At 46.3% G+C, this 24644-nt stretch overlaps 1 protein-coding gene across 2 annotated transcripts in view; it reads left to right on the top strand.

The window, feature by feature from the left end:
* Positions 1-8908: 8908 nt before the first annotated feature.
* The window catches only part of NPHP3 (nephrocystin 3), a 235347-nt gene continuing 219611 nt past the window's right edge, over positions 8909-24644 (top strand). Inside the window, exons 1-9 of one of the 2 annotated variants that reach the window (XM_081881887.1) lie at positions 8909-9532; positions 9806-10443; positions 11393-11518; positions 12258-12408; positions 13682-13834; positions 15189-15322; positions 22202-22362; positions 22938-23085; positions 24299-24373. In XM_081881887.1, coding sequence (XP_081738013.1) covers positions 10090-10443; positions 11393-11518; positions 12258-12408; positions 13682-13834; positions 15189-15322; positions 22202-22362; positions 22938-23085; positions 24299-24373 — 1302 coding nt within the window. In that variant the 5' untranslated portion in view covers positions 8909-9532; positions 9806-10089. Of the gene's footprint in view, positions 10444-11392; positions 11519-12257; positions 12409-13681; positions 13835-15188; positions 15323-22201; positions 22363-22937; positions 23086-24298; positions 24374-24644 lie in introns of both variants that reach the window. The other variant, XM_081881886.1, reaches the window with a different exon arrangement.

The following is a 24644-nucleotide window of genomic DNA, read 5'->3' as shown; positions in this document are numbered from 1 at the left end:
TTCAGTTGAACCTCTGGTGACAAAGTTGGTTGAGCAGTGTTCTCGAAGCTACCAGCATGAGTTTGACCAGACTGCAGGAGGACAGGAAGACTGGAGTGCCTGGAACAGGTGAGGCTGCAGGTCCCTTATTTTGGCTGCTGGTCCCTTATTTTCAAGGCTGCCGGTCCCTTATTTTCAAATCTGTAAGTTGACAGCTATGTATATTAAGTTTCTATTTCCTTACATGGGCATATTAGCAACGGGCATTCCTGAGTCCTCCTTATCTCTTTACAACCTTGAGCAAAATTTTGAGAGGCCCTGCCAGCCTTGTTCTTATCTTCATTTGCTTAAGCAACACATTCTCCACCTTCTGTGTAACATCTAAGAGAGGAGAAAAAGCCTTGCTCTTCTGGCTGGTGTAAAACCTCCAGGCCTTAAAGGAAGGGGGTTTTGGGATAACATATGAGAGAAGAGAAAATGCCTCAAAGAGTTTTTGGGATCATATATAGAACAATATTCCTATGGCCCTTCCGTGCCACTGCAAGAAAAAGAACACTGAATTAAATGGACCTTTCGTCTGACCCAGCATTTTGTCTGACAAAAGCATTTTGTAGCCCTCTGTTCCTTCAGTGGGGGGCTGCAGCTGAGATACAGCCTCTTGCCTAAGGCCAACCAGGGAATTTATAGCTTAATTTATCAGTGCAAATCAGCGGGTCATGACATTTCAACGGCACCAGGGATGTCCTGCTGATTCCTAAACCCTGATTTGCTTTGCATAAGGGCAAACACCAAATGTATCATTTTTACGAAAAGCTGGCACAAACTCGGGATGAAACGGTTGCATATTTTCCAGCTCATTATGCATACAGGGACATTGAAAGAGATGTTTTCTCTTGCTGCGATTCTGACACACTTTTGGACAGAAGGCCCAGTGTTCATGAAGCAGAGGGGGTGAGGCAAGACTGCTAGTGAGCTGCAACCAAGACCGAAACCAAGTGTGATTGCTGAGTCACAGGATACGGTGTGAAGACTCAAATTCTTGCTTGGCATTTGGCAGCTGTCAAAATGATAGGCTTGCTTCACGCTATCTGTCTAGAGCGAACAGAAGCACTTCAAACCAAACCTGTTTCTGCCCTTGACATCAGTTACAATTAAGGTAAATAAGTGGAATCTCACGAATCTTGACAGGTGGACAGAGTTCCTGTTTGAATCAGACACTAGACCTTGAACTCTGCTCCTTAAGAGTGATTGGAAGGGCTTTAGCTCAGCGGTAAGAGAATCTGCTTTGCACCCAAAAGGTCCAAGGTTCAATCCCTAGCCTCTCCACATAGGGCTTTGAAAGTTGCCATCTCTGAGTGCAGCACAGGGTCAGGCAACCTTAGACCTGGGAGCCTCCGACATTTCTATCCAGCTTTGGGGCTCTTCCTGGGTCACACTCTCTCTTCCCAGGTCGGTTTCTGTGTGTTGCCACTGTGCAGTGCTTGGAGTCATAGGACTCTGTTTACATTCCTGGGATTCCATACTGTTGGAAGTCTCACGGGAGATGGATGAGACGTTACTGGTTTCCTGTTCCTTTCTTTGTTTTCGGTTGCACTCTGCTCTCACAGAGAGACGATGTATTTTTTTTCTGTCTGCGTAGCTTAGAAAATAAAGCATAGCCATGTAGCCATAAATCTCATCACTTCTGCGTGCTGCTTTGATTCTCTGCTGAATGGGATGTGCCTGGAGCCAGAGGCTCAGGTCGTTAATTATCGTCGGAGGCGATTCTGGAGGACTCGGCCGGAGGAGGATGAGCTTTATCACCTCGGTCGAGCGGAGATTCTGATATGTCAATGCCCCTGCTCCACTCCTCCTTCGTGTGCTGTTGACTGGCTGGGATGTGTTTTTGAACTGTGACAATGCCTCTCTTTTGTCCAGTTTGAGAGTTATGTGTGCCTGGCTGGAATGTCACCTATTGCACAAAGATTCACGTCGTTTTGCTGCACCTGCATTTCGCCTCGGGCCCCACCCAGCACAGACACGTGGCCCCTGGAAAGTTGCTCAGGAAGGAACATGGCCCTCAGATTGCAAAGGAAGGACAGTGTGTTTGGGGATCCACCTCCTTGACACCTGGCTTGAGAGCAGTACACGTGAAAAGGATCTAGGAGTCTTGGTTGACCACAAACTTGACATGAGCCAACAGTGTGACGCGGCAGCTAAAAAAGCCAATGCAATTCTGGGCTGCATCAATAGGAGTATAGCATCTAGATCAAGGGAAGTAATAGTGCCACTGTATTCTGCTCTGGTCAGACCTCACCTGGAGTACTGTGTCCAGTTCTGGGCACCACAGTTCAAGAAGGACACTGACAAACTGGAACGTGTCCAGAGAAGGGCAACCAAAATGGTCAAAGGCCTGGAAACGATGCCTTATGAGGAACAGCTAAGGGAGCTGGGCATGTTTAGCCTGGAGAAGAGGAGGTTAAGGGGTGATATGATAGCCATGTTCAAATATATAAAAGGATGTCACATAGAGGAGGGAGAAAGGTTGTTTTCTGCTGCTCCAGAGAAGCGGACACGGAGCAATGGTTCCAAACTACAAGAAAGAAGATTCCACCTAAACATTAGGAAGAACTTCCTGACAGTAAGAGCTGTTTGACAGTGGAATTTGCTGCCAAGGAGTGTGGTGGAGTCTCCTTCTTTGGAGGTCTTTAAGCAGAGGCTTGACAACCATATGTCAGGAGTGCTCTGATGGTGTTTCCTGCTTGGCAGGGGGTTGGACTCGATGGCCCTTGTGGTCTCTTCCAACTCTATGATTCTATGATTCTCTGATTTTTCTAGGTGCCCCATCTGACAAAGGGCCGCCAGGTGAATTCGTAGATGTGCTAGGTGGGCTGTCTGCAGATGCTAGGATAGTAGAGGTCACTTGGTCAGTCAGTCCTTGTTCACCTTCCACAGGGTTCAAGAGATGATCTTCTCTCCCTTCTGTCCTTAGCTCAAGCCAGACAGTGAGAAGGAATGGCACTCTCTGGCTGCTGCTTTTGTGCCATAATTTGAGCGTGTTTGCAAAATATCCAAAATCTCTTCGGAAAACCTGCCCTTCTACACACACAGCCACTCCCCATTTATTCCCTAAATCTTGCTGCCCTCTAGTGATAGATGCTGTTGAATTTCAAGAGCACAGTGTCACAGCACTGTTGATCTCATTCTTGTGGAATGAGATTACTCATTATTACCCAGAAGTTTGTTCTGAATTCAGTGGACTAAATTCATACCAGTGTGCCTAAGTTTGCAGTCTAAGGCTGCATCTGCTCCTTAAATTGTGTTGATATCATTGCCTGAAGAACTACTCTTTGAATTCACAATTTACCTGTTTAAAAGAAATAACATGGTACACCTTTTTAGGTATCTCACCGGGCTGTCCTGTGTATTTTTATTAGTGCAGCTGTAGGGTAGAAACAAATTCTTATATTGGATTAATTAGGAGTTCTAAATCTTGAAACTGATCAGATCTGCATATTGTTTCCATCCATTTTTAAAAATTGGTTATCCTTATAGACCAGGAGTAGGGGACGCGGGTGGCGCTGTGGGTTAAACCACAGAGCCTAGGACTTGCTGATCAGAAGGTCGGGGGTTCAAATACCTGTGACAGGGTGAGCTCCCGTTCTTCGGTCCCAGCTCCTGCCAACCTACCAGTTCAAAAGCACGTCAGTGCAAGTAGATAAATAGGTACCGCTCCGGCGGGAAGGTAAACGACGTTTCTGTGCGCTGCTCTGGTTCGCCAGAAGCGGCTTAGTCATGCTGGCCACATGTACGCCGGCTCCCTCAGCCAATAAAGCGAGATGAGCGCCGCAACCCCAGAGTCATCCATGACTGGACCTAATGGTCAGGGGTCCCTTTACCTTTACTGGGCAAATACTGGGCAACTTTTGCCCAGATCCCTACGAGAGAAAACGGATTAACAGGTGACTCAGTTTCATCTTCCTGTTGCCCCTAACACATCCACAAAGAAGCGGGAATGCATCATCAAAACAGAGGACAAAAAAAAAAAAGAGCATAGCTTTGCATAAAATTCCCACGTGCTAATTTGCATCTATAACTGTATGCAGTGCTTTTTTCTAAAAAAAATAAAATGTTTAGGGGTACTCTCATTTTGACTCAAGAAAATCACTATTTTATAATTCAAATCTGGAAAAATAAATACAGTAAATGGACAAAAGTACAAAGAGTCACAAAATGTTTAGGGGCATGCGTACCCCCAGAAAAAAAGCACTGACTGACTATATGTTTAGACATAATTACTATATTCTAAATAGACATACAATATATTTCACAATAGTGAGCAAGACTATGATTGGATGATTGATGCGTGTGCTTCCTCTAAGTGCTAAGTGTTGATGGGCAATTTCAAGACTCCTCCTGCTCTCCTTTTTTAGGGTTTTTGATATTTAACCTGATCTGGAACAGAGAGACCTTCAAACAGAGGACTGTCCTGTGTATAATAAGACATGGAAAGAGCATAAATGGAATCAGAGCAAACATAGAATCCCATCAGCGAACCTCTCCCTGGACTGCTGTAAACAGGCTGCTCCAGAAGCCCTTAAGCAAAACCAGCATCAAAAATGTCACTCAGATCCTGTGCACCCTCAGTCTCACTGGCTGGAAGGAGCTACATGACTGTGGAGATAGTGGGGAAATAGGAAACCTTTGGGTGCAAGAAGGTTGGCCATTGGGCTTTTGCTGACTGACTTAGCCAGTCTTGACCTACAGCAGGAGTGGGGAACCTCCAGACATTAGACTCTCAATTTCCATCACCTTCTGCCGGGGATGATAGGCATTGCAGAGTTCAGCATCCTAGGGAGGGCCAATTCTGGCCTACTGCCAGAACCCAGATGGCAGTGGGAGCATCTAGCAAAGAGCTAGTTTCATTAGATGAAAAGGGAAATCTCTCCTGGGTTAGATGTTCAACTTCCTGAGTGTTTGGAGCAGCTCCTCCGATTCCTAATAGGTTCTACAACAGGTGGTTTGATAAACCTCATGCATCCTTTACACAGAACATGTCCAAATGCTCAAATCACCACTAGATTCTTTGAGTTCCAAAAACAGGCGTATTCTAGATGGAAAACCAAATCTGTTTTAGTAAAAACAGCAGGTAGGCAGTCCCGTGGCACTTAAAAAAACTAATACGCTTATTACAGCATAAGCTTTGGTAGACAAGAGACAGATGGAGCAGATATAAGTAAAAAGCATAAAGAAAAGAACTTGTTTCATCAGGTTTCCCCTGGCTCTTAATTTTCTGATCACACTGCTTAGTATTTCTGTTTTGAAGTTCTGCTTCATATTTCATTGGATTTTATTTTGTGTTCGCTTTTTGGGTGTGTGTGATTTTATTATTGTCAGTTGTGTGAACTGCTTTGCTATCAGTTATGCAAATAAATGAATGAATGAATGGGGGGAGGGTATCCTAAGGCACAATAAGAAGGGGAAACCAGCAAACAGTGGAGCCCAAAGACTGCAAAAAGCAGTAGTCAAACCATTGGCAAATGAACATAGCAAATAAGGAAGCATTTTTTCCCCCTGTAGTGGGAAAGCCATCCATTATCGTGACTGAGTTTGGAAGAAAAAAAAATGCTCAGCTATATATTCCTCACTACCACTAGATCTGGTTCCAGGTTAAGGAGTGTCTGGATAGGGGTCCATCAATTAGTGGATTTAGTTGGCAGTGGTGGCAAGAACTGTGCACCAAATAGAATTGGGTGGGTAAGTCTAGCTACCGTTTTAATTTCCATTTCTCCCAAAACAATTTTTTTTATTAAGTTTCAACATTCAAAACATAATTTCATATTTTCTTTTTGTCGACTTCTCACCCCGTTTTCCATGGAGTTGGTTTTTCCCCTTCAGCTGCACCCTACCTTCTATCTATCAAATCAAAACTACAATATTACTTCAATTTTACTTCAGCTGCTCATAGCTCAAATCCTGCTCACGAGTTCATCATACTATATTTCTTTCAGTAGTCCGAAAAAGGCATCCGTTCCTCCATAAAACACTCATCATTAGATTCTCTTAATTTTGATGTTAATTTTGCCAGTTCTGCATAGTCGATTATCTTACTTATCCCTTCTTCTTTGGTAGGAACTTCTTCCTTCCATTTCTGAGCATAAAGAATCCTAGCTGCTGTTGCTATATATATAAAAAAAAAATTAACATTTTTTTCTGCCCCTGTAATCCCTAACAGAAACGCTTCATGCTTTTTTGATATACTCATTTTAAACATCTTTTTAAAAAATCTAATCATGTATCTTTTCCCAAAATACCCTTGCTTTCCTGCAAGCCACCATTTTAATTTCCTATAAAAGGTAAAGGGACCCCTGACCATTAGGTCCAGTTGTGGCCGACTCTGGGGTTGCGGCGCTCATCTCGCTTTATTGGCCGAGGGAGCTGGCGTACAGCTTCCGGGTCATGTGGCCAGCGTGACTAAGCCGCTTCTGGCGAACCAGAGCAGCGCACGGAAACGCCGTTTACCTTCCCGCCGGAGTGGTACCTATTGATCTACTTGCACTGACGTGCTTTCGAACTGGTAGGTTGGCAGGAGCAGGGACCGAGCAACGGAAGCTCACCCCGTTGCGGGGATTTGAACCGATACCTCCCCCCAATTGTTTGGGGAATTGTGGGAAATGAAATGGTGGCTGGAAACCAACCAACCAGTACTGTTTGGAGTGTTGTTGGCCAGAACTACTTATAAAAAAAGCCTGAGGCAGCAAAGTCACTCCTGTCAGGACAGATGCCAAGAATGCCAGGGCCAAGTATGAGTGGTCTGCTCACCATCACCCACATAATTTGGTTTGTCCCAGTTTGAATTCCTATTCAGTTGCATGCAGAATTCATATTTTTAAAAGGCTGTACTGAACTGCCTATCTAAAGCAGTTGCTAATAAAACCATTGTAATGGGTTCCCTATTTTCTGGAAAAAAAATCATAAATAAAATGGTGAAAGGATAGCACTTCGGTGTAAAATGAATCCCTATCATGGAAATTAGGAACCCAGCAGCCCATTCTCTAAAAGTCTACTTTCAGATGCATATTATTTCTTTGTTAATTTCCATACCTCTTTGTAAGAAATTCTTCTGAAATACTAATGCGGCCAGCTGCTGGGTTGGTACGCTTTGCAAACCGAACATCTGCTTAATTCTGGGCTCTGGGTAATTTCCTACCAACAAACAGCATCGGGATATGTGTGAATGATCGCAACAATTTTATTTTCACAATCAAAGCTCTAAATCTACCTTCATTTTGCATGGATGAATAATACATGTGGCATGTTTCCCTGGAGGAGGTTGCATTGCACCAGAGAACAGCATGTGGAGCCCTATTTGCACAGCATAATCATCTGCTATGTTATGTTTAGGAAGCAGCCATTTTCTTAAAAAGGTAAAGGTACCCCTGCCCGTACAGGCCAGTCTGGACAGACTCTAGGGTTGTGCGCTCATCTCACTCTAAAGGCCGGGAGCCAGCACTGTCCGCAGACACTTCCGGGTCACGTGGCCAGCGTGATGAAGCTGCTCTGGCGAACCGGCACCAGAGCAGCACACGGAACGCCGTTTACCTTCCCGCTATAAAGCGGTACCTATTTATCTACTTGCACTTAAGGGTGCTTTCGAATTGCTAGGTGGGCAGGAGCTGGGACCGAACGACGGGAGCTCACCCCGCCGCGGGGATTCGAACCGCCGACCATGCGATCGGCAAGTCCTAGGCGCTGAGGTTTTACCCACAGTGCCACAGTTTACAATTGTCCTCAATGAAGCCTTTTAAAGTACATAATCTGTAATTAATGGGCTACCTCCTTCAGTTGTTCTGGAAAAAACCCACTGATTTCAGTGAGAGGTGAAAAAAACATGCGCTTTGTTCTTCCACTAAAATCTGAGGCAACGGTCACACCCACACCATTCATTGAAAGCACATGGCTTCCCCCAAACCATCATGTGCACCACAGTTTACCCTTTACCAAGCTACAGTTCCCAGCACCTGTAACCTACAGTTCCCAGGATCTTGGGTGGTGTTGGGGAGCAATGTGTTTTGCCACATGGCTTTAGAGGGTAGGACTTGATTCACAGGGCCGGATTTAGGTTTGATGAGGCCCTAAGCTACAGAAGGTAGATGGGGCCCTTTATATGTCCAGCTGTCCTTTGCTAACAACAAATTGCTGCTGTTTTTTGTGTGGAATATATGCTATATGGTAATTTATGGACCTAATAGGTAGCTAAAGCCATTTGCACATGCAGAATGTAGGGACCCTATATATAGAAATGAGCAAACCAGTGATATTTTAGGGACCAGGCTAGCAGGCTTATATCATTACTTATATCATAGGAGCCTACACAACACAAACCACCGTTGCTGTATGTAGGGTTTTTTTTTAATCTTATATTTTGGAAACATACATCCAGTTTTTCCCCCTTAATTTTTTTTTGGGGGGGGGCGGGGGCTCAAGAGAGTGAGGCCCTAAGCTATAGCTTGTTTAGCTTATACATAAATCCAGCAATGACTTGACTTGACTAAACCTCTGGCAGAACTTTTTTAAAAAAATTAAGTTTTTGTTAAGGGTTTTCTGTGTTACAAAACAGATAAAAGGTACGTCTATCAATTCGTAAGAGTCTTTTTTCGCAGTTTGTTTACATTGAGCGAGAGACATTTTGGGGGGGTCTCAGACACCTCGTCTCCCTCGGTAGGTTGTGAACTCTCCTTCCTTGGAGGTTTTTCTTAAGCAGCGCTTTAGCTGAGATTCCTGCATGGGCGAGGGATACGGGGTTGGACTAGATGACCCTTGGGGTTCCCTTCCAACTCTGCGGCTCAAGCACCCTGAGGCCGTTGAGCAGCTGCAAACCCTCCGGATGGGGCTGAGCTGCGAAAGTTGGGAGAAAGAGAAGTAACCGCGCGTCTGCGCTGCGCCTTCTTCCCTAGACGGCGCCTCCGTCCGCTGCCCGAGGCAGAAGCGAGGGAGGGAGAAGCAGCCACGTCACTGCCTCCTCCTCCTCCTTTTCCCTCTTTCCCCTTCCCTCCTTCCTTTCTCCCCCTCCGTTGCTGCGGGAAGCAGCGAGGGAGCTGCAAAAAGTCAGCCAGACAGAGGAAGGCGGTCAAGCGCTTGGCCCCTCCTGCCTTCTGCGTCGGGCGCTCTGGGAAACTTTTTGGCGACTTCTGCCTTTCTAGCAAGAGGGGTGGAGATATTGACCGGACTGGGCAGTTTTGGGTCATCCCTTGGGACGGTAGGAGGGTTTCAGCCTTTTAGGAAAGTCACGTCAGAATGCAGCCCGGCCCTGCGCGCGTGTTTACTCGCGAGTCGGCGGGACTCGCCCCCCTAGTAAGCATGCATTATTAGGAGGAGAGCGGGACAGGACCGGGTTTGCGCTGCAAATCCTATACGCGTGTCTGTTCAGCAGGGAGCCCCATTGAGTTCACACGAACTTGCCCTCAGGTAAGTGTGTCTAAGGGCTGCACTTGCTGTTCTGTCAGCCGGTGCCGGGGATGAAAGTGGACCGAAAGGAAGACTCACCCAGACTTGTTTCAGGAGACATTAATCGGTGAGTCAGGGATGGTCAGCTGGCTGGGTAAATTCAGAAGTCGGGTGTGGTAGTAAGGATGGCTAGACGCATAAAATCTTTACCATGTGGCTGCAGTCTTGGCTGGGCGGCGTAAGAACTGACCAAGAGGAGAATCCAGCGCTTGGTAGTGTGTTGGGGTTTAAGAAAAATAATAAAATCAAATAACTTTTGTCAGGCGGAGTAGGGTTGTCATTCTTCATCTGTACGTGCTGATTTGCAAATTTTAAAAATATTTCCCTGTTGATTATCTAGAAGATGCAGAGCCCTGAAGACTGTGCATTAAAAAACCCTGGCCATGTTGCGAACCTAAAGAGCTGGCTAGCTGAAGCAGCCGGACAATCTTGGAACAGTTCATGGCTAAGTGGAATGAGAGGATTGAGGCCGATCTGTGGCTATAGGGCTGGCACAGAGCTTTAAATCTGCAGTTGCGGGTCTTGGCATAAATACTGAGGAAGGGTGAATGCCTGGCGTTTTGGCGTAGCCTTTGAGTAAGGCAGTAACTTCCATCAAGAAGATACAGGGTTGAAGAAGGTGCTATGGGGACTGCTTCATCGTTGGTGAACCCCATCGGCACAGTTGGGGAGGTGATTGAAGACACCTACGAGGGAGGTGGTGGCGAAGCTTGCGAGATCCCCGTGGAGGTGAAGCCCAAAGCCCGGCTCCTGCGCAGCTCCTTCCGCCGTGTAGGGACGTCGCGGCCTGGAGGCCTCATCGGAGCCAGCTTCAAGTCCACAGCGTCCGTACAGGAGCTGGAATGCATGGCAGAGTACGAGCGGCTGAAAAAGGAGTACGAGATCTTCCGCATCAGCAAGAACAACGAGGTGGCCTCTATGATGAAAAAGGAGAACAAGCTGGATAAGGAGAACAAGAGACTTCGGGCAGAGCTACAGGTAACTTGAAAGGCTGGGGCAGCCATCTTGGGCTTGAAAGGCTGGGGCAGCCATCTTGGGCTAGCAAAAAGAGGCATAGGTTTACAAGACCAAACATAATAATTGACCACAAACTTGACATGAGCCAACAGTGTGACGCGGCAGCTAAAAAAAGCCAATGCAATTCTGGGCTGCATCAATAGGAGTATAGCATCTAGATCAAGGGAAGTAATAGTGCCACTGTATTCTGCTCTGGTCAGACCTCACCTGGAGTACTGTGTCCAGTTCTGGGCACCACAGTTCAAGAAGGACACTGACAAACTGGAACGTGTCCAGAGGAGGGCAACCAAAATGGTCAAAGGCCTGGAAACGATGCCTTATGAGGAACGGCTAAGGGAGCTGGGCATGTTTAGCCTGGAGAAGAGGAGGTTAAGGGGTGATATGATAGCCATGTTCAAATATATAAAAGGATGTCACATAGAGGAGGGAGAAAGGTTGTTTTCTGCTGCTCCAGAGAAGCGGACACGGAGCAATGGTTCCAAACTACAAGAAAAAAGATTCCACCTAAACATTAGGAGGAACTTCCTGACAGTGAGAGCTGTTCGACAGTGGAATTTGCTGCCAAGGAGTGTGGTGGAGTCTCCTTCTTTGGAGGTCTTTAAGCAGAGGCTTGACAACCATATGTCAGGAGTGCTCTGATGGTGTTTCCTGCTTGGCAGGGGGTTGGACTCGATGGCCCTTGTGGTCTCTTCCAACTCTATGATTCTATGAAAACAACAACAACAACACCGCTTTGGAATTGGAGAGCAGCTTCTTGCAAGCTGCCAATTTTTCTATTCTGACACTTAGACGTTAACAGTCAAAACCATTGCTTAACTGTAATTTTTCATCCTAGGGAGAACACACTCTCTCTCTCTCTCTCTCTCTCTCTCTCTCTCTCTCTCTCTCAATAACACTGGTCTTTTTTTAGGCACTTCAGAAAACTTATCAAAAGATACTCCGGGAGAAAGAAAGTGCTCTAGAAGCCAAATATCAAGCCATGGAGAGAGCAGCTACATTCGAACACGACCGGGACAAAGTCAAGAGGCAGTTCAAGGTAAATCGCTCCTTCTAGCAGCCAATTCAGGTGCTGAGTGCTGGTAGCTTTTGAAACCAGGACTGGCCGCTGAGAAACAAAAAGTAGGTATCAATATGCTTTGGGAATATGCAAGGGAGGACCTCCCTGCAATTCAGTGGGCACTGAACATGTATGCCGAGTGTCTGTTAATGGGAGAAAACACAAAACTAGAGGCAGGAATCAAGTGGAGCATTTTGAAGAAGGAAAAGTTGCCAAAACCCTAAACAGGGCCACTCCACACTGCAAGATTTTGTTGCAGTTCCGATTTGTGTCTGCAGTGGTACCTCGTGTTACATACACTTGAGGTTACATACGCTTCAGGTTACACACTCCGCTAACCCAGAAATAGTGCTTCAGGTTAAGAACTTTGCTTCAGGATAAGAACAGAAGTCATGCTCTGGTGGCGCGGCAGCAGCGGGAGGCCCCATTAGCTAAAGTGGTGCTTCAGGTTAAGAACAGTTTCAGGTTAAGAACAGACCTCTGGAACGAATTAAGTACTTAACCTGAGGTACCACTGTACTTATTTCCCTTCTGTCTTTCACATTGCATCGTGGTGGGGGCTGAGGGTCCTGTCGCTTGTGCATCGGACTGTCCCAGCAGGTGTTAGTTTCATGCCAGCATGAAAGGACTCTCACATACTATTAAGTGGTGTTTTAGAACAGCTGTAAATTCTGGCTGGTGGTTAGGTTCATATAGTTAACCTTACTTTTTTATATAGATTTTTAGAGAAACCAAGGAAAATGAAATTCAGGATTTACTGAGGGCTAAGCGGGATCTGGAGGCAAAACTGCAGAGGCTGCAGGCCCAGGGCATCCAGTTCTTTGATCCCGAGGAGTCGGATTCAGATGACAGCTGCACGGAGGTTACCGGTAAGAATTTTAACCTGCTGCTTTTGCCAGTCATGTGGGGGGGAAATGTATACAGTCATACCTTGGGATGAATATGCTGCAGCTTAAATATTTTCAGGTTGTGCTCCGTGGCGACCCGGAAGTAACGGAGCGCGTTACTTCTGGGTTTCGCCACTCGCGCATGCGCAGACGCTCAAAACGACGTCACGCGCATGCGTGGAAGCGGTGAAACACAACATGTGCAGATGCGCAGTCGTGTCTTACGTTCGCTTCAGGATGCGAACGGGGCTCCGGAATGGATCCTGTACGCATCCAGAGGTACCACTGTATGAATGTGTAGCATAAGATAGAAAAAAAGTTCTATTCCTAGTGGATTAAAAAAACTACAATATACTATTAACTTTTAAACAATGATAATCTGCTAAATTACTACCCACCCACCCAAGAACTCATCACACAAGCCATTTCAAATTGTAGTATCGCTGTACAGTGATCCTCACGTGCACGACTGCCAAAAGATGCTATTTGACCCCCAAATGTAATGTTGCACCCCACTCCAAACTCGTAGCGGTGCAAGATTCTGTGGGTCTTAGGGGCTTCCCCAGTGTTCATGTTTCCTTTTGGAAATGAGGCACAGCAGAGACTGCGGTGTCTTTATGATATAAAGTTTTATCTACACCTATATACAACCTAAGCCTATGGTGGAGGGGTTGCAGCATTAACACCCCAAAAAGGTCGTAATTTTCCTATAGCTGCAGTCTTGGATTCAAACAGAAATCAAACAATTGCTCTCAAATACTGTTCTGACTCTCCAGATTGCTGATTTAATTCTTGGTCACATCACTGCAACTCAACCCCTAAATTCAGGCTTTGTCCTTCTAACTATTTGCCATCTCACACAGAGCATCTTTCCTTTGTTTCCCTTAATGGCCAATCACCCAAGATATTACATCAACACCAGAAGCTAGCCTGGGTTATACAATGATATTAATCTGTTTGCATTTTAAGCTGTTGTCTTACATTACTACTACTACTACTACTAATTTATTATTTATACCCCGCCCATCTGGCTGGGCTTCCCCAGCCACTCTGGGCAGCTTCCAACAAAACATTAAAATACAGTAATGCATCAAACATTAAAAGCTTCCCTAAACAGGGCTGCCTTTGATAATTCATCATTTGATTTATGTTATGCTGATTAAATTGTTGCATGTCTCCTAAATGACTAGGTTATTGATGACCAGTCTATGTAAACAATAGGTATTCATCAGTAAATGCTTGTTTTATTTTTAAGCCACTGGAGCTCAGACCGAATATTGGACTGGCGGAGCTTTGGGAAGCGAGCCTTCCATGGGCAGCATGATACAGCTTCAACAGTCCTTCCGAGGCCCTGAGTTTGCACATAGCTCCATAGATGTGGAAGGGCCATTTGCAAATGTCAACAGAGGTAAGGGCTTGGTTCTCTCTGAAGCAAGGGTAATTAAAATTTAAAAAGACCCGAGACAAAATATTGCAGTGTTGTATCACTTCAAGACAATCTTTGGCTGAAATGCGGAGTCGACCTACAGAGCAATTCATCTTTTCACCAGTGTTTTAGTTATATCACGTACCTGCACAAATTCCAGCTTCTTTGTAGATGACCTATAGTGCCAATTGAGGTTTAAACTGGTGAAGTAATGATTGATTGATTGATTGATTGATTGATTGAATGAATCTTCCCTCCCTATCCTGAAATGGGTGTTGGGTTGTTGTGGTTGTTAGAGGCATCACTTTGTTGTTGTTGTTTAGTCGTTTAGTCGTGTCCGACTCTTCGTGACCCCATGGACCAGAGCACGCCAGGCACTCCTGTCTTCCACTGCCTCCCGCAGTTTGGTCAGACTCATGCTGGTAGCTTCGAGAACACTGCCCCACCATCTTGTCCTCTGTCGTCCCCTTCTCCTTGTGCCCCCATTCTTTCCCAACATCAGGGTCTTTTCCAGGGAGTCTTCTCTTCTCATGAGGTGGCCAAAGTATTGGAGCCTCAGCTTCACGATCTGTCCTTCCAGTGAGCACTCAGGGCTGATTTCCTTAAGAATGGATACGTTTGATCTTCTTGCAGTACATGGGACTCTCAAGAGTCTCCTCCAGCACCATAATTCAAAAGCATCAATTCTTCGGCGATCAGCCTTCTTTATGGTCCAGCTCTCACTTCCATACATCACTACTGGGGAAACCATAGCTTTAACTATACGGACCTTTGTTGGCAAGGTGATGTCTCTGCTTTTTAAGACGCTGTCTAGGTTTACCATCGCCTTTCTCCCAAGGAGCAGGCGTCTTTTAATTTCGTGACTGCTGTCACCACCTGCAGTGATCATGGAGCCCAAGAAAGTAAAATCTCTCACTGCCTCCATTTCTTCCCCTTCTATTTGCCAGGAGGTGATGAGACCAGTGGCATCACTTATCACTTTTCAAATTCAGAAGTCATATGTGTGTCTCTCTTTGTGTGAAACCACCCAAAGGGACTTCTTTTATTTTTAAAGAGAGCACTACGGCACACGTACTTGGGAGCACAGGATATTTTCATTTGCTGCTTCGAAACGTGACATTCAGTTTAAATAAATATTGACGAATGATCAACATTTTGTGGCCCTTAAGTTCCAGGCTGGCAACATTGACAGGGCAGGCCAATTGCATACCGCCCCCTGTGACTGTTGGAAGAGCTTGGTGGGAGGGATGGACTGGCTGGGCTACATTAAGCTGATTGGTGGTTTTGAATTGGCTAACAATGTGTTTGTGTTTGTTGTCTTTTCTTACGTTTGCAGATGACTGGGATGCAGCTGTCGCTAGTTTGCTGCAAGTCACTCCCTTGTTTTCCCACTCTTTGTGGAGCAATACAGTTAGGGTGTATCTCATCAGTACAGAAGAGACTCAGAACGAAGTAGACATCTTCATCCAGGTGAGAAAAATGTGTGCACGATATACTAGTGATTTTCTACACTTTTCTGCATTGTCCTGTGTTCTGTTGTCACAACACTTTGCAATCTGATTCACACGGACAATAAACCGTATCCTGATTTCAGTTTTCAAAACAGGGAACATTGCCCAGTTAGTAGAGTCTGTGTTTTGGTATTTATAAGATTTCTAGGTTACCTGTCAGGGAACTGCCATCGGAGAGACAGGTGGTGGACAGGCTCCAGGAGAATAGGAGAGAATCTGCAGCAGAAGAGGGAACCAGCAGGGGGAGTGCAGGAGTCACAGCGGAGGGGAGGCTCTGGGATGCTTCCAGTGAGAGTAGTGGAGAGGTAACGGGACCCCCGTTGGGAACTCCCACCCTTCGCCGGAAACTGTCATGCAGAGAGTCACGAAGGCGCATGTCCGTCAAACAGCTTTTATGTTGGCGTAAATTCCGTAGACGCCCACTGTCAGATACTACCAGCGACTGACGGAGTCATGCTTTGGGGGCTCTGTTAGTGCATCGGTTTGGATGACCAGCCAAACCCCAGAGGGATCAAGCTTTTACGCACAAGCAGCTCATTATCCCATCACAGCAATCTGACAGTCTTTGAAAGCAGCTTGTGCAAGCAGAAGGCATCATGAGCGAACCAGCCGGAACCGGAGGAGCAGGAGCTGGAGCTGGAGCAGGTCCAAGCCTGGAAGAAAGGTACAGGGCGTTGGAGGTCCAGCTGGCGCTGCAAACGGCAAGGCTCGAGGAGAGGAGGGCTCAAGAAGCAGATAAGGGGAAGACCACCCCACTTGCCAGACGGGTGCCTGGACTGGTGCAGAAATTTGGGGGGGGATCCCCGGAACTATCAAGCCTTTAGGACAGAGATGCAATATGCTCTCAATCTACTGTTTGATGACTTCCCCGACGAGAACTCTAGAGTGGCGTACGTGATTGGCCATCTAGAGGGAGGGGCGAGGGACTGGATTCGGCCCCTGATGGCAGCCAATAATGAAATCTTAAAGGACACAATGAAGTTTTTCCGCGCCATGGACTTGATGTTTTCCAGCGAGATCGAGCAGGGAGTGGTGCGCAGGCAGTTAATGGCGTGTAAACAGGGGAGCCGATCTGTACGTGAGTACTGGACTGAGTTCACCATGCTGATTCATAGACTTGGGTGGGACCTTGCTAGTGAACCTATTCAAATGCTGTTTGAAGAAGGTCTCTCTCCGGCAGTGAAAGATGAACTTTCCCGGGCGCCTAGGGTGGAGTCTATGGATCAGCTGACTAAATCAGCGCTGTCCATAGGATCACGCCAGGAAGCTAGAGCTATGGAAAAGCGGGAAGGAAAGGGGGAACGTTGGAAGGACTTCCGCATTCCAGAGATTCTGGAGCAGCCTTTCCCGCCAGCAGAGCCGATGGAACTTGGAACAGCGCGCGCGCGCGCAGTTTCAAGCACCAGTGAAGGGCGGAAGAAGGAGGGAAAGAGCGGCAAGAGATGCTATCTCTGCCAACAGCCAGGTCACTTTGCCAGAGTCTGTCCGCAAAGGAAGGAATGGCAAGGGATGGCGGGAACTGTTGGGGGGAAGGAGGAAGAAGAAATCACGGAGCAAGTAAAAGCCAACGCCTGGTTGCCAACATCAGGGCACAGCAGCCAGGCCAGGGAGTAATGAATGTGCCCACGCCGGAACCTCCAAGACCAGCGCTTGTGATAGAGGTGTTGCTGGAACTGGCAAACGGACACCCACTGAAGATAAAAGCGCTATTGGATTCAGGTAGCTCATGTAATTTCATGAGCAAAGAGTTTGCAGCTGAACACCAGATACAGACTATCCCATTGAGTAAGCCTTTGCAGGTTACCACGATTGATGGGAGGGAGCTGTTGGGAGGAGAAGTGAGCCAACAGACTGTACCAATGATAATGAGGGTGGCACGACACACCGAACTGATAGCGTTTAACGTAGCCACCTTGGGAGGAGCTCCTATTATCTTGGGTATGAGCTGGCTGGCGCTACACGATCCGCTAGTAGGCTGGCATCAGAGAGTGGTTTCCTTTGGATCAGCACATTGCCTAGAACACTGCAAGGAGGGAGAGGCTCAGGCAGGCGCCAGGGCCACTCTAGCAGGGATGGAAGTGATGGACAAGGGGAGGGTGCCACCACAATACGCTGACTTGATTGACGTATTCAGCGAAAAAGAAGCAGATAAACTGCCCCCGCACAGACCCTTTGATTGTCAAATTACCTTACTCCCAGGAGCACAATTGCCAGTGGGCAAGCTGTATGCAATGTCAGACAGTGAGATGCAGGAGTTAAGGGAGTTCATTGACAAGAATCTCAAGCGAGGTTTCATCAGAGAGTCACGAGCGGTGGGGGGCAGCCCAGTGTTCTTTGTGGACAAAAAAAACACGGGCAAGCCCAGGCTTGTATGTGATTTCAGGGCCCTAAATGCAGTGTCAGAACCAGTGACTTTCCCTATGCCTAGAATTGATGACATTCTAACACAGGTGAGAAAAGGGAAAATTTTTACCAAGCTGGACCTTAGGGGGGCATATAACTTGATACGTGTGAGAAAGGGGGATGAGTGGAAGACCACTATGTTCACCCCCTTGGGGGCCTTTGAGTACCTCGTTATGCCTTTCGGATTACAAGCGGGCTCCGCCTGCTTTCAATCATTCATGAATCACGTCCTGGGGCCACTGCTCTACAAGAACTGCGTAGCGTTCTTAGATGACGTCCTGGTGTACTCAGACAATGAGGAGCAGCATGTGCGAGATGTAAGAGAGGTACTGAGCAAGCTGCGAGAAAACCGGCTGTGGGTGAAACTGGAGAAGTGTCAGTTTCATACCAAGGAGGTGGAATTCCTGGGGTACCGGTTGTCTGACAAGGGATTGGCCATGGATCCCAGCAAGGTTCAAGCGGTACTGGAATGGAAAACACCAAAGACCAAGAAGGACGTGCAAAGGTTCCTGGGCTTCGGAAACTTCTATAGGAAGTTCATCAAAAACTTTGCCCATTTAACAGCGCCCATCACGGATTGTCTTAGTAGCAAAAAGAAATTTGTTTGGACGGGAGAAGCGCAGAGGGCGTTCGAACGCTTAAAGCAGGCGTTTGCGTCGGAAGAGCAACTTTTGCACGTGGATCTACGACAACCAATGAGAGTGGAGACTGACGCGTCAGACCGAGCGGTGGGGGCCGTTCTTCTCCAGCCGGGAAAAGATACGTCTGAATGGAGACCGTGTGCATTCTTCTCGCGGAAGTTGAACAAATCCGAGAGGAACTACACAGTGTACGACCGAGAACTGCTCGCCATTCATGAAGCATTCCGGAAATGGCGGCACTTGCTGATTGGGGCGCAGCACAAGGTTCAAGTCCGAACTGACCACAAAAATCTGGAATACTGGAGAACAGCCCGAGTGCTGAACCAGAGACAAGTGCGATGGGCCCAGGAGTTCTCCAAATTCCACTTTGAGATTCGTTACGTGCCCGGCTCCGAGAACGTGAGGGCGGACGCTCTTTCCAGGAAACCTGAGTACTTAGAGGGGGAGGGAGCGCCTGAGGCAAGGCATGTAATCCCTGAAGACCGCTGGGTGTGTGGGGCGGCATTGGTGGGGCAGAGGGAACTGATAGAGGGTACGGAGAACGATGAATACGCCCAAGAGAAACTCAGAGAGCTCCGGAGGACAGAGGAGAACACAGGGGGGTTCGAAGAAAAGAACGGGGCGTTGTATTACAAAGGGGCACTGTACATACCCGACGGGGAACTGAGGGGCAGAGTACTCAAGCAGTTGCATGACAGCCCCACAGCGGGACATTTTGGACAGCACAAAACCATGTGGTTGGTTACCAGGGAGTTTTGGTGGCCCAAGGTGAGGGAGGACGTACGGGAATATGTCAGGGGTTGCGACAGGTGCCAGCGAGCGAAAGGAGAGAGGGTGGCGCCAGCGGGGCTATTACAACCCTTACCCACGCCCGAAAGGCCATGGGAGGCAGTATCCATAGATTTTATGACGGACCTGCCAAAATCCAAAGGCAAAACAGCTGTCATGGTGGTGGTAGATCAATTAACCAAGATGTGTCATTTTATAGCTTGTTCACATGCAGTCACAGCGGAGGAAACCGCCAAGTTGTTTGTAGAACATATTTTTAAGTTGCATGGCGCCCCCTTGAGGGTTTTGAGCGACAGAGGGAAACAATTTACTTCCAGGTTCTGGAGGAAACTTATGAGCTTACTGCACGTAGAACTCAATTTCTCAACTGCCCGGCACCCAGAAACCAATGGGCAAGCGGAAAGGGCAAATGGGGTTTTACAACAATACCTGAGGTGTTATGTAAAAGACAGAGAAAATGATTGGGTGGATAAGTTACCTCTAGCAGAATTTGCCTACAACAACGCGGAGAACGTGTCCACAGGGATGAGTCCCTTTCTGGCAAATTATGGGTGTCACCCCCGGGCATTCCCAGGAGAGGGAGGGGAGAGGTGGAGCGTGCCGGCGGCGGAATATTTTTTTGAAGAGATGGAGGCGATCCACCGTCAGCTTCAACTTAACTTAGAGAAAGCCAAGGAAGAATATAAGAAGCAAGCAGACAGAAATAGGAGGGAAGGTGAAACTATAAGGGTGGGGGACCGGGTGTGGTTGTCCACCCAAGGGCTACCGTTCAAGGGCGGGAGTAAGAAATTGAGGCCCAAAAGATTGGGACCCTTTGAGGTCATACAGCAGGTCAACCCAGTGGCATTCAAACTCAGGCTACCCAGTCACATGAAATTACACCCAGTATTTCACAGGTCATTACTGTCGCCGTACCGAGAGAGACGTGAGTGGGGGGAGCGTGAGAGAAAGGCCACCCAAACGCCCGTGATAGAAGAGAGAGAGCGCGACATGAACGTGGCAGGAATCATTGATTCCAGGTGGAAGGGGAATCAGGTGGAATATCTGGTAGAATGGGAGGGGGAAGTAGAGTCGGAAAACACTTGGGTACCAGCAGAGGTAGTCAATGACGAGGTTTTAATAGAAACATTTCATCAGCGTTTCCCAAGAAAACCGCAACCCGTGGCACGATTTAGAAGGGAACACTTTGGGACCACCGATGAGGAAGGAGAGTTTGAAGGGTTCCCAGAGTCAGGGGTGGGTGAAGAAGCCGACTCCGACGAAGAAGAGGAAGACGGGGAGAGAGACGGTACGCCGTGGCTAGAAGTGTTAGAATCATCGGACGACGAGGAGAGTTCCTTCAGGGGCTTTCCGCCCTCACCGCCAGTGGGAGAGGAGGCGGGAGGGGGTGAAGGGGGCCCTGGGGGGGAGGTGGATGTCAGGGAACTGCCATCGGAGAGACAGGTGGTGGACAGGCTCCAGGAGAATAGGAGAGAATCTGCAGCAGAAGAGGGAACCAGCAGGGGGAGTGCAGGAGTCACAGCGGAGGGGAGGCTCTGGGATGCTTCCAGTGAGAGTAGTGGAGAGGTAACGGGACCCCCGCTGGGAACTCCCACCCTTCGCCGGAAACTGTCACGCAGAGAGTCACGAAGGCGCATGTCCGTCAAACAGCTTTTATGTTGGCGTAAATTCCGTAGACGCCCACTGTCAGATACTACCAGCGACTGACGGAGTCATGCTTTGGGGGCTCCGTTAGTGCATCGGTTTGGATGACCAGCCAAACCCCAGAGGGATCAAGCTTTTACGCACAAGCAGCTCATTATCCCATCACATTACCACTTGGCATTTTCCAGTTTAAAAGTAATTTTGATTCATATTGCTGAGCAAGGTGTCTGCCTCAAGGTATAGAGAACTGCTACCCACCAGAGTAGACAGTATAAGCCTTAAATATATTACTTGGCTCATAAATAATGTGGCTTTTTTCTGTCATATGGGGCGGAATTTTCTGAATTTATGACGCCTTGGTGACCTGGTGTGTGACACAATGAATCACTTCAGTGCAAAGAGTATAATATTCTGGCTGTGTGACACAGCAACTTTATTTTGAATTTTGGTTTGATCAGAATATAACTTCCATCCACCTGGTTGTAGTCCACACTGTCATTTATTTACCTATCTACCAACAAATTCTCAGTATAATGTACAGCAACTGGAGAAGTGTTTTATTATAGTTATGCTTATCTTGAAATGCCCCTGGGCTTTTGCAAACCTTTTTGAGAAAGGGAAGTTCAAACCCCTCCAAACCAGAAATGCTGCCTTCAATATGAACCTACCTGAGCACTAAAATCAATGTTGAAATCTGGATTCTGCGACCATTGGAGGTGCAGTGGGTGGGAGGTCCAGTGTCATGGAACACTCTTCCAACAGGGGTCTGCCCGACACCATTGCTACCCATGTTTCATGAAGCAATGAAAATACGGCTGTTCTAGTGAGCTTTTGGGTCTTACGTCAACTGATTTGAAACTCTTCTATTTTCAACTGTGCATGAAATTGTGCTGTGATCTTGGATATTATTCTTGTGCTTGTATAATATATTATTTTGGTCTTTCAGTACTATATTTGCTCGGTTGTGTGGACCAGTTTGAGTATCCTTGTATAGAAAAGTGAGTTATAAATTATTGTAAGTAAATAAATCTGAGAAACAAAAGAACGGGACTGTCTCTTGGCATGTCCTTGGCATCATCCAGAGCGTCTTGTAGCTAACTGGAGAGAAAATAAATCGATTTAGGAAGGAAGGTTGTATCCAGCATGTCAAATGACTCTCAGGCTTACAACCCACTACTAGTAATCATTTATGAATGACTGTGGCTGAGAGTAAACTTAATGGTTAACAGTTTACTGCTAGCCAGAGTTTCTTGTGTTAACCCCAATTAGTGAAACCCAGCAAAACAATGGCTCAATCTTGTTTTTTTGTGATGGCAGTTTAGCCCCCATAACAAAACCCACATTTTCCTCTTAACTTTCAGAAATACTCTCCCAAACTTCGGAAATATTGTGAAACAATGGAATACTTCTTCCAAGCTGTCCATTTTCCAGTAGAAACTGAAAGTACTTTCCAGGCTGTGAGAAAATGGGAAATTGAGAAAAGCTCTTTAGCCATTTTGTTCTTGCATCTAAATTTGCCAAGGTGAGTTAGCAGCTTAGGAAACCGTTAAGCAGAAACAGGAAAGTGCATCAGTAAAAGACGACTATGTCACTAAGATGTTCCTGGGTTTATGGAATATATTTTCAATCAGTTTTGTTTTTAAATACTTGAATACAGAACCTGCCTTAAACCAGGTTTGAAAACTCAGCTTGTCTCAACCTTTCAGGTTTTCTAACATATTCCGATTGAAGTGCGCTTACTTTATTCAAATGTATACACCAGCATTCTTCCTAGAAAGAATACTAAGAGCACAATATCTAATGCCTACTTACTGTGCTTAATGGGGTTTATAGGATTGCAGCCTAAGGGTACTTTTCCTTAAAAGACCCATTTGGTTTTATTTATTTTTGTCTGTTTCTTTACAACTCTGAATCTCAGGACATTTTTGCCCTCAGTTTTTTAAAGGCGTGTTGCTTGTTTTGTGATAAAAAGGCTTGTCCCTTTTTGACTGGAGCCTTTTGTAGAAAAAAAATGCACCCTTGGGGCTGATGTTGATGAAAACTGTGTGCTACAGCAGAATAGTATATAGCACAAAAATGCTGGTTTTTTCAATCTAGCTGCCTGCTGGATGAGTGTGAAGAAGCCTTCTTGAAGAACCCTGAAGGGAAGCCCCGGCTTATTTGCCACCGACTGGAAGATGGACAAGTTGGTTCAGATTCTGTGCAGCGATTAGTTGAGCAAGTTCGTTATGTAAACAAAACAAAGGTAATGAGAGTGTGCTGAAGGTTGGTACGTTTATCAGTTTTCTTATTCTGTAACCATTTGTAGAAGCTGGTGTTAACATAATTTGTATGTGACTCCTTAATTATTATTTTTTTTAAGGATAGTGCATGCAGGAAGATAATGGAATAGCACACATTCAGGCAACCCGATTGTGCAATCCCAAATCAATTTCGCTTCCTAGATAGTTGTTTACTGTCACGCTGCAATAGTTGTTTCTGCCTTTAATATAAATTTGAGGTTTCCAAAAAGAGATATTGCTTCTAATATTTTTCACCTTGAACCCTAATGAGGAAGGATTTTTATTTTTTATTTTTTGGCCTTTAAAATGTGCTTTTGTTTATGTAGTTAACTTCTGAAAAAAATGTTCTGTCCTTAAAATTAATTTGATTCAAAGAATGAAGATACTTCGAATTACTCTTCCCTACTAGCATTCATTTTTGTCTTCTGTCATGCCTGCCCTTTGTACTACTGAGTTTGAAATGGCTAGTACAGTGGTGCCCCGCAAGACGAATGCCTTGCAAGATGGAAAACCCGCTAGACGAAAGGGTTTTCCATTTTGGAGGCGCTTCGCAAAACGAATTTCCCTATGGGCTTGCTTCGCAAGACGAAATGTCTTGTGAGTTCCTGTGGGTTTCCCCCCCTTTCCCCCCCTTTTCCTAAGCCGCTAAGCCGCTTATCAGCTGATCCGCTAAAAGCCGCTAATAGCGCTAAGCCGCTAAGCCGCTAATGGGCTTGCTTCGCAAGACGAAAAAACCGCTATACGAAGAGCCTCACGGAACGGATTAATTTCGTCTTGCGAGGCACCACTGTATTGGGTGGTTATTGCATAGCGGTGCAAATTTTAAATACAGCCCTTCATCCAAATATGCAGCTTGGCCTGATGTTCCACACCCTTTGAAAAGCAACAACACCATTTAATTATTTTTGTGATATTTAATTTTAAAATGTAGATAAGTTTGTGTATGTTTGTAACGAAGCAATTTTTAAAAGGAAAAGAGTAGCTCATCTAGGCTTCCTATGGAATCAGGAGATTTAATTATTGTTGCCTAGGAGAGTAGTATGCTGAAGTGACTTTCTGTTTTTTTTAAAGTGTGCAAATCTTTTCTGAATAAGACGCCCCAGGTCTGTAAAAACAACCTACTTCTATCTGGAGACGTAGTCTTTTCAGAATCATTTCTCTCTCCTCCTACCCCAGATCATCAGCCATATGGGAGGAGAAGAGGAAGGAGCCCGTGAAGTCTATAATTATGTGGAAAAGACCATAAAACAGGTATTTCCCCAAAGGCCAGTTGTCTGGTGGAAAAGCAGTGTATACCGTATTTTTTGCACCATAACACTCACTTTTTTCCTCCTAGAAAGTAAGGGGAAATGTCTGTGTGTGTTATGGAGGGAATGCCTATGGGTGGCATGCCTACGGATTTTCCTCCTCTAAAAACTACGTGCGTGTTATGGTCGGGTGTGTGCTATAGAGCGAAAAATACGGTAAATGCTGTGATATTTTTTTTAAAGGAGTAAATCAACAGGGGGTTCTTGACTTTCGT

The sequence above is a fragment of the Podarcis erhardii genome (genome assembly GCF_964252035.2).
Source record: "Podarcis erhardii genome assembly, chromosome: 12".
NCBI lineage: Eukaryota > Metazoa > Chordata > Lepidosauria > Squamata > Lacertidae > Podarcis > Podarcis erhardii.
The sequence above is the reverse complement of the archived record's forward strand: the minus strand, read 5'-3'. Positions and strand labels throughout refer to the sequence as shown.